This window comes from Amia ocellicauda, chromosome 4 (genome assembly GCF_036373705.1).
Source record: "Amia ocellicauda isolate fAmiCal2 chromosome 4, fAmiCal2.hap1, whole genome shotgun sequence".
In the NCBI taxonomy this organism is placed as follows: domain Eukaryota; kingdom Metazoa; phylum Chordata; class Actinopteri; order Amiiformes; family Amiidae; genus Amia; species Amia ocellicauda.
Window position 1 is genome coordinate 23,331,881 of NC_089853.1, and position 16,069 is coordinate 23,347,949.

General features: G+C 36.4%; 1 protein-coding gene across 1 annotated transcript in view; it reads left to right on the forward strand.

The window, feature by feature from the left end:
• Positions 1-16,069, forward strand: part of adamtsl3 (ADAMTS-like 3) — a 133,653-nt gene that overhangs the window by 12,806 nt on the left and 104,778 nt on the right. Inside the window, exon 3 of the mRNA XM_066701487.1 lies at positions 12,348-12,467. Coding sequence (XP_066557584.1) covers positions 12,348-12,467 — 120 coding nt within the window. The remainder of the gene's footprint in view (positions 1-12,347; positions 12,468-16,069) is intronic.

Genomic DNA, 16,069 nt, shown 5'->3' on the forward strand with positions numbered 1-16,069 from the left:
CACAGACAGGGCAATTTAGAGAGACCAATCAGCCTAACCCGCATTTCTTTTTCTCTGGAGAGCCTGGAGAAAACCCACACGGACACGGTGAGAACATGCAAACTCCACACAGACAGGCCCCCGAACCAGGACTCAAACGCGGGTCCCTGGAGCTGTGAGGCAGCAGCGCTAACCACTGCACCACTGTGCCACCCATACATATGAACAATAGTGAAACAAACAAAAAAATGTACTATAAAGTAAATGCCACTTACTGTGCCCATTTCTGGAAAAAGAACATAACAAAGACAACTTGACATCATTTTGCAGCAAACAGCAAGTTTCTGACACAGCGCAGAGTCATGTCTGGCTTTTAGGTACAGTGCTATGACCAATGGCACAAAGTAGCTCTTTATTTAATGCTTTATCTAAAGACACTTGGTTTTTATAATGAAATCCTTTTACTTCTCTTTGGGATAAACAGATTAGATCTGTGATTTCCAAACGTGAAATTAACCGTGCCAAGATGTGGGTCATTTCCAGTGAACTTTCAGAAATGTTTTATTTGATCTTCAAGCCTGATTGTATTTTTGCTTGATTCAGGCTTCATACGCCAGTCAAAGTGCCACTTTCATGAGTATTAATGATAAAAAGGTAATTTAAGCTGTGGTAAGGATTATTAAGATTTAATCTTTTATTATATAATGGTCGCCATATGTTTGAGAACTGTAAGTGGTCATAATTTATACACAATTTAATTCTGTTATGTAATGTTGTATTGATTTCTTTAGGAATTTGTTTACCTGTTTGTTATTTAGTCCTGCTTTTCACCTTACTTGCCTTTTCATGTGTAGTTTTATTCAATTATTGATTTTTTTTTTTTTTTACCTTTGGTATTAGCTTGTTAACCTGTAATATCTCTTGACTGCTATGAGGTCCCACATCTCTGATTTATATGTCCTTTAGGAGCACCAATTGCACAGCTGCTTGTAATTGCAATTTTACAGATAAAGCCCTAAATCAATGTAACACATAAATATGTTTCTTTTTTGTGAAAGACTCCCGAGTATAGCAAAATAATTTTTAAATAATTCTTAATAAAACACATATGGCACACATCAAGAAAGCCAGCCTTTCTCACTTTTAGACCTGTTAACCTCCGCTCCTTGGCTAAGAGCACTGAGATGTACAGCTTAGTGCCGTTTGGCTTTGCATTCTGCTTCAATGATCTGGCCTCATAGTGTAGCTATTGTCTGCTTCAAATCAAGGGGCACTGACCAAGTTTCACGCACAGTGCTGGTTTGTAATCAGCAAGACGAGGAGAAACATGCTCGAGTTAGACTGTGTGCAGGTCGTCCACAGGTTATGTTGATCTGAACATCTTCAGCTTTAACCTGCTGCTTAAGCAGTTCAAATGTGGACAGGAAAATATATTTTTTATCTAGATATCAGTGGGCAGCGTTGACTTGCTTTTTCAGAGTTGGGGAGGGAGACAACTGGACAGAACATTTTAATAGCTAGAACAACCGTCAGAAAGTAGAAGACAATGCTGTTTTCCCCTTATTCACTTTCATTTGACCTATAGTGTTGACAGCTGTTTAAAGCTCCTAATGATGATTTTAAAACTATTCATTTACTTTATTTTTTTAAAGAAATGGACTGAAATGGAAAAAGGCTATGTTCCTCTTAAACAACTCATTTTGAGATACTGTTTAAAACTCCACCAAGTGCAAGTGTTTGTCTTGGCCTGTTTTTTATAGCTCAGAGGCCCATGTGCTTATGCCCTGACCCTCTGTGTATAACTTCATGAGTTCACACTTCAGCTCAGCCTTTCATTCTGAAATACCCACGCTGAGCTGTCAAGTTCAGCAGATATAAATGGGGATGGGCTCTAGATCTCCCTCCTGCACCTCCTAATACATTTTGTCCTCCTTTGTCAGATTTTCCATAGGCATGATACCTCCTGTTGTAGCCACTGACTCCAAAACAACACCTTCCTCTTGAGCCTTACTGGATTGAGGGCAATGTTCTTGTCATGGAGCCTCTGGAAGTTTCTGTGACATAGATGCTTAGAGTATGGACACATTATGTGCTTCCAACTAAAATAAATATTCAAAATAATCTTTCCATGTATATACATTATATCAGATAACATTTTCTTCCCACTGCCCTAACTCAGTTTTAACTTACAGTTTAGCTGCACATTTTTACTCATTAAATGTGTTCATAGGTGATATGGCTGGTCTATAGAGCTCACTTGAATGGCATTCATCTCTAATGTCCATCATTTAGGGGTCATTTTTGTGTCTGATCAGTATTGGCTATTGAAGTAAGGAAAATGTATGACCTGCAATCTTGAAAAGATGTCTCCATGGATGACTTTGGAGACTGACTTAATTCTGATTCTGAGTGGCAGCCAGGAAATTTGCTCTTCGGCAGTCTGCAATGCTGATCTTGACCTCCAGCTGCTAATAAAAACGTTGTTACAAGTCATCTGAAAAACTTGGAAATCACATTGTTCCGAAGGCAAGGGGCAACGTCTCTGGTCAGTTATGTCTTTTCTCAAAAGTGGATTGATTTTTCAATTGATACCTTTGTTTTTCAAAACATGGCCTTTTTCTTCCACCCTCACTGTGAAATTTGATCAGTGAGCTAAGAAGAACAAATATTTCAAGATAATAAAGAAGCATATGAATGAGATTTGAACTTTTATGAAGTTGTCCCTTTGGGTTTTTCTGTAAATTACTTTTTCAATTGTATTGTCTAAAAGTTGCCTCAGAGCAAACAATGAAATCAATTTAATTAATATCTGACAGCTTCTATACAGCAGGTAAAAGCTGTGAAGGATATGTGTAGTACAAAGGGCTAAAGCTTATTTTCAATGCTATTTTAAGGTCAGGCTAAGATCTGGTCTGCCACATGTGATAATGTTGCTTATTGTATTATATACATTTAGAACATAAGAAAGTTTACAAACGAGAGGAGGCCATTCGACCCATCGTGCTCGTTTGGTGTCCATTAATAACTTAGTGATCCAAGGATACTACCCAGTCTGATTTTAAATGTTCCCAAATTTTCAGCTTCAACCACATTGCTGGGGATTTTGTTCCAGATTGTGACAACTCTCTGTGTGAAGAAGTGTCTCCTGTTTTCCGTCTTGAATGCCTTGAAGCCCAATTTCCATTTGTGTTCCCGGGTGCGTGTCCCTGCTGATCTGGAAAAGTTCCTCTGGTTTGATGTGGTCCATGCCTTTCATAATTTTGAAGACTTGAATCAAGTCCGCAGGTAGTCTCCTCTGTTCCAGGGTGAGAAGGTTCAGTTCCTCAGTCTCTCAGTAGGACATTCCCTTCAGACCTGGAATAAGTCTGGTTGCTCTTCTCTTCTTTCTTGAAGTGTGGAGCCCAGAACTGTACACAGTATCCAGATGAGGTCTAACTAGTGCATTGTACAGTCTGAACATAACTGCCCTTGTTCTCAATTCTACACTTTTGACAATATACCCTAACCTTGTGTTTGCCTTTTTTATTGCTTCCACACATTGTTTGGATGGAGAAAGTGAGGAGTCCACGTAGACTTCTAGGTCTTTCTCATGCGTTACTTCATCTAGTTCTATTCCTCCCATAGTGTAATTATAGTGGACAATTTTATTACCTTGCAATTGTCCACATTGAATTTCATCTGCCAGGTGTTGGCACCACAACTGAATATTATCTAAGTCCCTTTGAATAGCTTGTGCTACTGAGATTGTATCTGCTGAGCCACCTATTTTAGTATCATCTGCGAATATGACAAGTTTGCTAAGTATCCCTGATCAGTCTAGATCATTAATATAGATTAGAAAAAGCAAAGGCCCTAGTACTGATCCCTGTGGAACTCCACTAACAACCTCACTTCAGTTAGAAGTAACTCCTCTAACACCCTCTGTTTCCTATACATCAACCAGTTCATAATCCATCTACTTACATTACCCTGAATGCCTACAGCTTTCAATTTGAAAATCTAAGTATATCATATCATATGTTTTCACGTGATCTACAGCTGTAGTTGCATGTTCAAAAAATTGGTCCTCTATTTTCTGTCTAATATTTTTTTCCATAATTTTACAAGTAATGCAGGTGAGAATGATTTGGTCTGTAATTTCCTGGCTCAGTTTTGTCCCCTTTCTAGTGGATTGGTTTGACATTTGCCGTTCTCCACTCAGTTGGCACATCCCCTGTTCTAAATGTCATTTAGAATATTTGAGTTAGCGGCCTATTAATAATATCCCTCATTTCTTTAAGTACTTTTGGATATATTCAATCTGGCCCAGGTGATTTGTTTCTGCTAGTCCCTTTAATACCTCCTCCTCATTTATCCTGATCTCTCTTAGGACTGGACTGATTGTCAACCTATGGCATGTTATCAGTTTTTTCTTTTGTAAAAACCTTTGTGAAATACTCATTTAGAACATTTGCCACATCTTGTTCATTTTCCAAGATACTTCCATTTTTGCCATTTATCTGTTTCACTTTCTCTATTATTGACCTCTTGCTGTTATAGTATTGAAAAAAGCTCTTAGCATTAGTTTTAGCTCCGAGAGCTATGTTTCTTTCTATTTCCCTCTTTGCTTTCCTGATCCCTTTCTTAAGATCTCTTTGCAGTTCAGCATATTCTTTGTATTTTGTTTAGTCTCTATCCCTTTTGTATGCGCTATACAACATTTTCTTTCTCTTGATATTTTTTTGCATACTTCTATTAAACCATTTTAGACAGTGTTTTTTGGTCCTCATTTGTCTTTGGATTTATTTGTGTGTGTGTGTGTTAAATAACAGACTTGTATGGAACCAGCGTAAGCATCATTATGCTCATATTGTCTCCCCAGCAAGAAACTGAGACATATGCCCGTCTCTGACACTTACTCTGACAAGGCTTTATAGATACACTGTAAGAAATGATAGGCAGGTGTGGACTTTCAATTGGGCAGTTCAGATGGTCACAGAGATAATTATTTTCAAATGCACTTGCAGTGATGCATCATGAATGCTCAGAAGTTGACTCGTGATATATCTTTTTGAAAGAACCAAGATTTTAAAATACTTTTCCCCACCTATCACTCAAACAGTTTTATAGCTGAAGTCTTCACTCCCGTTCCTGGAGAGAGACAGTCTTGCAGAAGTATGGGTTTATCAGTGAGTAGAGACCATGAAAACATATAAACTTGTACTGACAAAGCAGATCATTGGCCCTGTTAAATCAACAGATGTTTCACCACGTCTTACACTGATGGTAAACTGCTTGATTTATGATGTCATAACGTAAATTTAATTTAATCATATTAGATTATTTTAGGCCTATGAGTGACACAGAGGCCATTCAAATGTGCAAGCCTTCTAGCTTAACTGGGTCTGACAGAGACTCAGTTCAGATCAGTGTGATCTGTATTAGCTGCCAATGGACACAAATGGCACTGATTAAAATCCTCTCAGTGACTGGGGCAGTGTGATATATTGTCTCTGGATTCTGACACTGCCAGTATTATAGCCGAGTGGGGGTGGGGGAGTGTGAGGCATTGACTGCAAAAATGATCAATATTTCCTCAAAAAAGTGTGATGCAAACCTTGTAAAATGCACATTAATGAGTCTTTTGTTAACAATTATCTTACATAACCCTGGTATGTGCTAACTTTTTAAATGCATAATATGACTTCTATGTTGAATGTGCAAGATCTTATTATTTTGATTTTACTTTTTGGTTACAATATATTAAATAATCGATATTTGCAAAGGGTCTGCAAGTTTATAGTAATTTCATGTAAAAAGATTAGATTTTAAAACTGATGCTTTTCCTTAATGCTGTCCCGCAAATGAGTGGTATGCATTTTATCATGATTAATGGGCCATGTGCTCTATAGTCCATTCAGCATCCTGCATCACTAAGAAAATCTATCATAGTGATACTGAAAGGTACATCCCATGTGTCTGAACCTTATATTAAAGTGCCTTGGGAGATATTACTTCTTGACATGCAGGATCTTTAAACAGGCCTTCCAAATAACCAAACTTCAGCAGATGACAGTTGACTCAGTTGAAAAACAGGGCAATCACACCATGAAGATGGATATAGCCTTTGTTCGAGAAGGAAAAGTTCTTGCACTTGAACAGTGTTCCAGATTGCCTTTAAGGACTGTATGTCAAGAATTAGGTAGCCAAAAATAATAGAATATTAAAAAACAGTATATCTCAATCGTTTTTTTCTACTTTATTTTGGGTCATATTGACATCTTAAATTATGGAGGATGAAAGGCCCATTAAACTTAGAGCAGTAAATTTAATTCTCACAGCTGTGCGCTGGTTTTTCCATAGGCTTTAGAGACGTTCTGTGTAGTTCCCCACAACCCCCCTCCCAGTCTTCACTAGTCTTCCAACCTGTTATTTTGTTTAAGACCAGCTGGCTTGAATGATCAGCCATCACCGCAAGGTCATTGTCAGATTCTCTCTACTCTAGTGCGTCTGCTACTCAGCAGAGTTTGTAAATGTTTTCTTGATATCTCATTTATTTTTATAAAATTGCTTTTGCTACTGCAATTTTCTGAATGTACAGCATGCATACCCCAGGACTGAGCCTCTGAGTATTTCATCCCAACCTTGTCTGGACCCATGAAATACCCAGAAACACTGTGGATTTAATCTAACTTTGCCTAGTTTCCACAGTAAGTAAAGACTTGCGATGACTTTATCACAGTTACAAAAACAATTGTATTTAACATTTTACAGATCCACACAGTTCTGCAGCTTTACCCATTTTCTCTGCATTCATACTACCCAGTGCCAGGTTTTCATGCATGTGCAAATTCCTGCGCTCAGTCCTTCTCTCAATGTATTACCAGGCACACTTGTACCACCTTACCAGTTGGGACCCTCTGAGAATTTTATCTCTTGTCAAACAGTACTTATTTTGAAGTGTCTCTAATTGTTTCAGGAAGCAAGTTGTGATTATTTGCTTCTGGGTGTCTGCAAATGGTCGTATCGTACATAGCAGGGCCTGGCAAGCTTCTCTGGGATTTGGGAAAGGCATTTCGTCTGGCACAGGTGTCATTGTGATAAAACCATGACACTTTGTTTTCCCTTATGAATACTATCGTGAGCAGAAATAGGAAATTGATTCTTGATGACAGAAGGTCTGTTTGGGGAGCACTGGTGCCTACATTTTACAGACTCTCGGTAGAGTCACTGTTACTATAAAAATAAATCTTTAGAAATGATTGATAAGGGAAAGTTCAATCACAGCAGAATGTGAAACAAAACCGTAAGAAAACTTGTTGTGCCCAACTCACCCTGCTGATTCTGCAAGTACCACTTCACAGTGAGATCAAAGATGCAGCTTGTGCTTCAGACACCTGCTTAGCTCCAGAGCATTCACATGAAATTAATTATTGAGCAGTTAAACTGAGAGCAGGGAACATTAAATAACCTTCCTCTTTATTATCCTCAGAGTATAGATACAGAATTACTGATCAGGGAAAATGTCAGTTCTTCTGTTCTTCCCAGGGCAATAAGTCTGCAATTTTTATGCTTATTTTTTGTAGTATGTCACAATCTCTCTCATTCTTGGGGGCAGTTAAAAAAATTAAAAAAATCTCAGCATTCCGCATATGGTATTTAACAGATTTAATGATCCCCATATACTGTACCCAAATAACTTGCTGGCCAAGACTTCAGAGAAGCAAAGTTCCCAGACATCGTCAACACTTAAAAGGTTTGTAAATACAATTACTGATCATGCTGGCCTAGAAGGAGGCTGTAATGTGTCATTGACTTCCCTGCAGGAGACTGTGAGTGTGACCAGATGTGGGACAATGCTCACTCACAGAAAGCATGACCCATTTCTGCAAGGTTGACAAACCGTTTATAGCTTCTTGCCGGTGTGATGAAAGTTCCTTTGCTTAAGTAAGGCATAGACTTGTCATGAGTAACAATTCATTTTGGCCATATGGGGCAAAGATCAAGACATTTCTCAGACAACACCAACTGACTTTGATGTCTCATTCTTAATACGACACCACTGCAAGTAAAAATGTGTATAGTTTTATTACATGTAGTTAGCATGAATGTGGAAAATACCTTTGAATATAATGGAACGCAAAATGTACATATAGAACCCCCAACTGTCAAAACAGTTGAAGAGAAAGGACAGCACATCCCAGTGAGTTTTTTTATTTATTGTTTTATTCCAAATAAGATATTGTTAGGTTGCCCACTTTGGCACTGTTTGTTTTTTTATCACATATGGAGTTGATTTTGTTCTTAAACTCTTTGTTGTCATAGGTTCTTTAAGGGTTACAGTTTGGACTTCTGGGGGGATTGCATGAATGCTGGAAGCACAGTGGTCATGAGTGATGTCAGCGCATTGAAAAATCTGCCGAAATATTTTCCCTTTGGTGATGTCATTGCCTGAGGGACACAAACATTATTTATTTAGTTTCAGGGCAGAAATATGCATCAATAACTTTGGCGAAGCAGATGGCATTGTGCTTTGTAGCATCCTTTGCGAATTCGGGAGGTCAGGAGTTTGCACTGCAGATGGGGCTTGTTTAGGCTAAATGTGAGCCTAGAAAGAGAATTGGGGGAGAAACTGCCTGTCTGGAGGATAGATCAGTCACACGAGGCCAGGGGGCCCCACGAGGCAGCTGCTCTCTCCCTTTGCTATTCCTGGGGTGTGGATGGTTGGTACCATGTATTTGATTTAGAGTTTAGTGATGTTGTGCACCTGCAATAGGAAATGGATCTTAGATATGAAAATACCAAGCTGTTAGTGCAAGCTTGTCAACGAGGACCAGATCACTGATGAAAGCATGTAGCCCGTATGGAATCGCCAGGCGTCTACTAGTATTTATAGGTGAAATATTTAAGAGCATGTGGAGCATTGTATTCAGAGGTCCCGTTCAAATGTATTTTTAGTGAGAGGTCACATTCTGAAGTGCACATGCAAAATTGAATTAAATAGCTTTGGAGAGTGAGGTTTATTATAGTCGGAAATGTGCCCGTTGGGGCATTGTTACCGAACAATGAGTTTTTGGAGTTTGTTTTAAAGACAGTGGTAACAGTCCAGAACCATGGGGTGGATGGAATAGGCTGTAAGCTTTTTAAAAGTTTATTTTAACCCTTTAATGTAATGTATTTATCATCATTTGTAATCCCTGATCTTATATTTGATGCAATTTGTATGTGTATGTACTGTATACACATACTCACAAAATCTGTACAAAGTACACAAGTAGAGTCTGGGTGTCCTTAAGGCATATGGTTGGCTGTCACGTCAGTTTCACTGTTAAAATATATACCTGTGTACTTACTTATAAATCTACAAATACATACATAAGATGGTTGGACCTTAAAATAGATCTTGTCTAGAAGAAACATGTTTTACTTTTTCACTCAGATCTCTAATTTGCCTCAAGAACCTGGCACTGGTTTAAAATGTTTCTTTGAGTTTGTGAGAGTTTTCCAAGGTAATATATATTTTTTGTTTCCAATTGAACATTAATTATACGATGTAGTTAAAAAAGACGGCAAAACTATTCCCAGAATAGTATGCAAGAGACATTTTTATTCCTCTGCTATATCCTATCCCACATACATAATAAAACTGTGAACACTGAGTACATTTGTAAACATTAAAATAATACCATAGAGTTTCAAAGTGAATATATAACCTTATTACTATAACTATTAATGCAGAAAACTTTGTGTTGCATTACATTTCAAGAACACACTACCTCTAAACCTTTCCTCGTCATTTTATACATAATAATAATAATAATTTAAAAAAACTGTGCCAATTCATCATATCTAGCCTGAAGCTGAATGCTGTCTTGGAAGACACATGATTCTGACTCAGTACCTGCCGATTATCTCAAACACAATAAGCACTTTGTATTTATGGTAAAACAAAAATGTATGATTCTAGCTTTCAGTTCAATACAGACATTTTTCCGTACCTACATAAATCTATATGGTTATGAATGACACAATATTGGCAAACACAGTGACTTCGGGGTGTTAGCCTGGGGTCTGCTGACACATGTCCACCCTTATGGGCCTTGTTATTGTTAATGTATAGCTATATTTACTCAGTATAGTTTTGGAGCAAAGTTCTTGTAAATAGTTTTCACTGGATGTGCTCTTAGAAATGGGTTCAGTTCCAGACTTTTGATCCACTATGTAAATAGTATTATATGTGTATATATATATATATATATATATTATATGTACATATGTATATAGTATTAATGCTGTGCTTTAATGGAGCTAGAATCTGATTTTATTTCGGTATCTGAATAAATGTGGTCCTCATATCTCATATGTTTAAACAGGAAAGCAACAGAAGTTAATAGTTAAAAGGAAAGAAAAAGTATTTTACTTTTTTTTTTGGTTAATGGGTCCAGGTTATAATAGAAAATAACAATATGAATTACAAGCATTTCTAAATAAATTAACATGATTTGTTATAAACTGCACACCATTGTTTATCAATAAGGCACTGAAATATTCCTGCTCAGGAATCCGCATCTAACATCTGGGTCATCTGGATTTGATCTCTCAGATTATGATTCCTGTTGATAATGAATATGCCAAACTTCATCATATAATAACTGTGACAATAAGGACAACAGCAATACATGTAATAGTATAGCACATTACAAATAATAAGTTCATTCTAATACATCTCAATTTATATAGATATTACAGAAAGAGAGCTTTTAATATTCTTTACACTGATATTCTGGATCTAACAGTATACAGTGTGTCCTCTGTTTATGAACAAAACATCTTGGTCAGCAATGGCATTGGCTTTTACTAAATGTTTAAATGATTTCTTTGTGATTCAAAATCTGAAGCTCAATGTGAATGAGCCAAACTTGACTTCATAAAGCCTATGCTTAGTTATTATATTATATTATATTATATTATATATATATATATTATATATACTATTATATTATATTATATTTTTCACTGACGTATAAAAAAACTAAACAAATAGCACTATTATGACATTTCAATTGTATAACTTAATATTAATTATGTCTTTTTATCCTTAAGTCTGGAATACAAGAATGTAAGTTAAAGTTCTTTGTGCAGTTAATTAATTCCTCTTTTGGCCCTATTATTCCAAAGGGAGGGAAGTAAAAGCTGAGCAAGTAACAGTATTATAAGTGATGGGGAATAGGGCAAAACTCACAGATGAATTATTGTCTTTATACTTTAAGACTATAGACTATGTGCCACACATCTGTTCTAAACTGCAATTTCAATTTGTGTCTGTAGTATTTCAATGTATTTTCTTAAAACCAGGATGTATTCTTTAGGGCAGGTTTTTTCTCATGCCTGCCTCCCTAAGGGCTTTCGTATCCTCATCACTCTTCACTGATGCACCAAACTGAAGTGACTGCTGAAAACCACATTATAGGATTGCTGATGTAAAACAAACCAAAAAAACAAACAAACAGAAATGTTGGTGGTATTGGACTCAAACCCGTTTTCACAGAGAATGAACATTTTTGTGCTTTAGTGGTTTCTGTGTATCTGGAAATGTTGTAAGCGTTACAGATTTGGTGTATTTAACTGTAATAATTGGAAAAATAAAGTTTGAATAGCTTTTCTCATAATGTGAATGTTTCTTATTTCATTAATTCATTAATCAAGCCTTGCTCCGTCATTAATTTTGAGACGATCTTTAATCAAGGAAAGTAAATAGATTTATGGGGGTCTTGATTTATATATGATGTGTTTGGTTGAATGGATCAACCTGTGGCACATGTTTTGGGCCAAGTATGTGTGGAATACAGGCAACTTAAAGTGCTGATTTTGTACTAAAATTGCCATTCACTATGACTTTTTCTAATTATTATCCCCTAGGAAGAAAAAACATTCCTGCTGATTTTTTTTTTTTTTCGTTGTGGCTGTGAAATGTTATTTAATAATGAACACACACCTTCATAATATGTCCAGTAAAGATTTTAGTTTTAAAAGCTACATTTAGAGACCATGCTTATATGTGCCTTTAGAGCCCACAGCATTTCTTTGTTGAACGAACATGGCCATTGATTCAAAGCAAATGTTGATTTTCATGCTTTTAGGAAAACCTCCAGCACTATTTAAAGTGCCCAGTAAGAGGAAATAAAAAGATCCATTTTAAAAAGCTTTTCCACAGTAAAACTAATCAAGAGGTACGAAGCAGTGAAGTTTTCAATGCCCATGTCCATTGTAAATGTTTTAAAGATGTCATTATCACTTCAGTTGCCTAATCTCTTCAAAGTAATACAAGCAAATGTGGTTCTTAACATCTCTGTGGTCTTTTAATTGGAAATTGTTTTTTTCTTTCACAGACAGGAGCAAGTCAGTCGCAAAGTGCATACTTCCTTCCCGAATTTGCACTGTCTCCACAGGGGAGTTTTCTTGAAGACACAACAGGGGAGCAATTTCTGACGTATCGTTATGATGATCAGGTCAGTTGGAACATTTGAAAAAGTTAAACATTTTCATTTCTTTGTTGCTTTCTAAACAGCAGATGGGAAATGCCTTACAGACTTAACTGCAAATCTTTGAGCAAACTATAAAAGCAATCAAAGCTGTCTGCTGAACGGCTTTTTTTTTATGGTCTCGCTTAGGTGCCTTTAAAAACTTTTTATGACACTGTAGAAAATTACAAGGCTGTTAAAAAGAACATAGAAAAGTCAGACACACAAACACAAACACACACACACAGAATGTTCAGTTGATTTAGACATTCTGGTAAGATATTGGCTTTTGACCTCTCATTTGTATCCAGTTTAGATCCAAGGAGCTGTTGATTTAGAGAGACCATTACAGTATTTCAGGTTTACTTGACAATGGTATTGTTCACAACCTTTATGACTGTGTTTTCCGAGCTTGTAAAGAAATATACACGTTTCACCTCATTTTCTCAGAATGTCTTTAAGGAGACGTTCTGGCTTATTTGGAATTGCCTCTGAGTGTTAGTTGATAGGATGTGTTGTGGTATTGGTATAAAGGAATGTATCTACAGTCTAGTCTTAAGTCTTGACATCCAGTTTCATGGTAAACACTGATTCTTAAATGATCTACAGTGACCTATATCTCATGAGCGCTACACAAAAAGAGGAGAGTGCAGCAATAACTTTTTTTAGCTAGATTACATACTTTGCAGAATTTCCGGCACATTTCATTTTGCAGAAAGAGGAAACCCGACAATAATCTGAGCGGCTGCTTTGTGCTCTGGATGGGGAATTGGCGAAAGGAACAACTTCCTGTTTTTTGAGTATGCATGTAGACAAAGAATGAGACACAGATGTCATGTCAAGGGAGCTCAAAATTTCATTATCTTGGAATGCTAAGCTATCTTTTCTTCTGTATATTTTTTATTTTTACATTCAATAAAAGTTGTTTAGAAATTCCAAAACATGGCTCTTCAAACACTATTATTTTATTCATAAAACCTGTTTCATTTTATTTAATAAAACCAAACCGAACAGAACTTTTGGCCTGTTTTTTTTTCCAGTGCTTTGGAAGGTTTGCAATTAATTCAGTACTAGGAGGAGAAAAAAAAAAATAGATACATTCTATACAGCATGCTCATTTTCAAACAGTGTTATTATATTACAGTTAAAAATGATACAAAACAAATAAATACATTAAATTAGGGTACAGATGTAAATTGGCTGTTTTAAGTATTTTCTTTTTCATAGCACGACACTGGGATGAAAATCACTTTTTCCATTTTTAGTGTAGATTTTGTATGACACAACTGATTTTAAACATATAATCTAAACAAAAGTTAAGTACTGTTTTCATTAGCTATAGAACAGAACTGGTCAGTGTGCTCCTGAGTTTTTAAAATTAAACAGACTTGGTGTTTTTCAAATTTAATTTCATGGCAACCCTAAGTTCTCACTAAGTTTATAAACATACAGTAATTCATGCTTCCTTCCTTTAAGGAATACTTAGTTGTACGTAATTGTCCGTGAGAATAAAATAGATGACATTTTGCTTTGGTGTTTCATGCATTTAACCTGGCAATAAAGGAAAGATATTTTGATTGAGGGTTCTTGGCTCAAGTGGATTGAGAGGAAATGGATATTATGACAAACTGAGCAAGGTCAAAGGTTATGTTAACAGCAAAAGGGGGCAAAATGTCTACTTTTATTGCCATTTGCCTGTTATGAAGAACTGCTCCTTGACTTTGAGAAGGAGGAAATGAATAATAAGGAAAGTGTTCTAATAAATAAACACACAGAAATAAAACCAAAGAGAGACACATTTTGGCCATAATTTTGAAAGGTAGAAAGTGTAGGTTGCCCATTTTTTTTCTTTCTATATGTTAGTGTGCCTTTTTGTGATGCTGTAATCCTCCATTTGCAACACACTATTAATATAAAACAATAACCCATTGGGCACCGTATGCCAGCATGTACTTTTTAATACATCTATTTCAATTTTAAAGATTTCTCCTGTATTAACAAAACGATTGATTGATAAATGTAAACAACTTTGGCTTCATTTTTATTTAAAGAGTTGGCTGTGCACTTTGATTCCCTCACACTGCCATGACTGTGCCATTGTTCTTCCTACAGAGATGGCAGTGCTTTGGGTCTTCTAGAAATAGACGCTGACAAGTGCTGAAAATATTTTTTTGTATATGACTGTTGAGCCTCTCTGCACTGTTCAGCGATTCTCTATTTCCTGACCGGCTTTAGACTTGTCAGTGGCCAAACTCACCCATAAACCACATAGAAATGAATTCTTTCTAAAGATCATTGGGCTAGAAGCTGAGAAAACATATCAATGACCAATTCTAACTCATATATATTATGGTGGTGAGTTCAAATTGGAGTCCAAATAGAGAGGAAGGCAGGGAATAAATGAAATGATTGAAAATGAAAAAAAAAATTAAAGAGAAAGAGAGAAAGCAAGTTCCAGCAATGAAATTAAATGGATTTATTGTCCCTGTGTAATAAGACTAGCCAACATTTTTTTTTTTTAAGAAAGAAAGTTATTAGTTCAGGGAATAGAGCAAAGTCTTTTTGTATTTTTATTTTTTACCTGTTTTGGAAATGAATTGACAAACTGTGGCTAATGTTTCTGCTCTTCAAAAGCAGGCTAAGAGATCTTTATTGTCTGAGCATGAAGGAAGTTCCCTGTGTGACCATCAAAATAAATACATTTTGTGTTGGATAAGTCAGAGACACCTCCTTCACAGCAGTTTGAGGAGAATGCTCCGGCTTTGTCTCTGTCTCTGTCGGTTATTTTAAAGGCTTCTGTTATATGATAGGCCAACCTGTCAGACTGAAGCTCCCATCCCTTCAATCCCAAGTTTCCAGCTGACAGAAAGAAAGAGAATACATAATTGTTCTCAGTCTTATGACATGTGAGCCTTAAAACCTACAGAATGCAATTAATTCATTCATGTAATGCAAAGGCATTTTTTAATCAGTGCAGACTGGGCTTATTCAGTTTAATTCAATAATCCTTCCTTGCCAAACAAGAAAAAAAATAGAGAAGAAAACAATAACATATATCTATTAATCTCTTTTTGAATAGTTCACTTAAATTGACTTTACAACTCAATTGAGCAGTTCAGTGTTTCAATTCCAGTAGTCCCAATAACTGTTTTAAAATTAAAGGACAGCTTTTATACTGGGATGTTAACAGAGCAACAGGGCTGTTTCAGAACTGGCTGTCATTCAAATACAACTAAGCTTAGCAAAAGTCAAATAAGCAAACCTTTATAGATATTCTATTGGGATGCTGGTCTAGATGATTTGAGTCATTTGCTGATTGGCTGCTCCGTCTCCGGCATTGGAGCACCGCCAGCGAGGCAGATCAGCGAGAGACTGAAACTGAGCTCCTTGACTTACTTGGAATTCTTGTCCATACAAAATGATAAGTCTCTTTTAATAAATTGTTCCAGGTACATACCCACTTGTAACTGTTTTATGAGGTAAGTTCACAAATACATTTGAAGCTAGCAGGGGGAGTCGTTATTGGAGGTAATTTTGGGTCTCCACTGATAAATTGTTTTCTGGCGGAGGACTCTGTTATTCTAACCCTG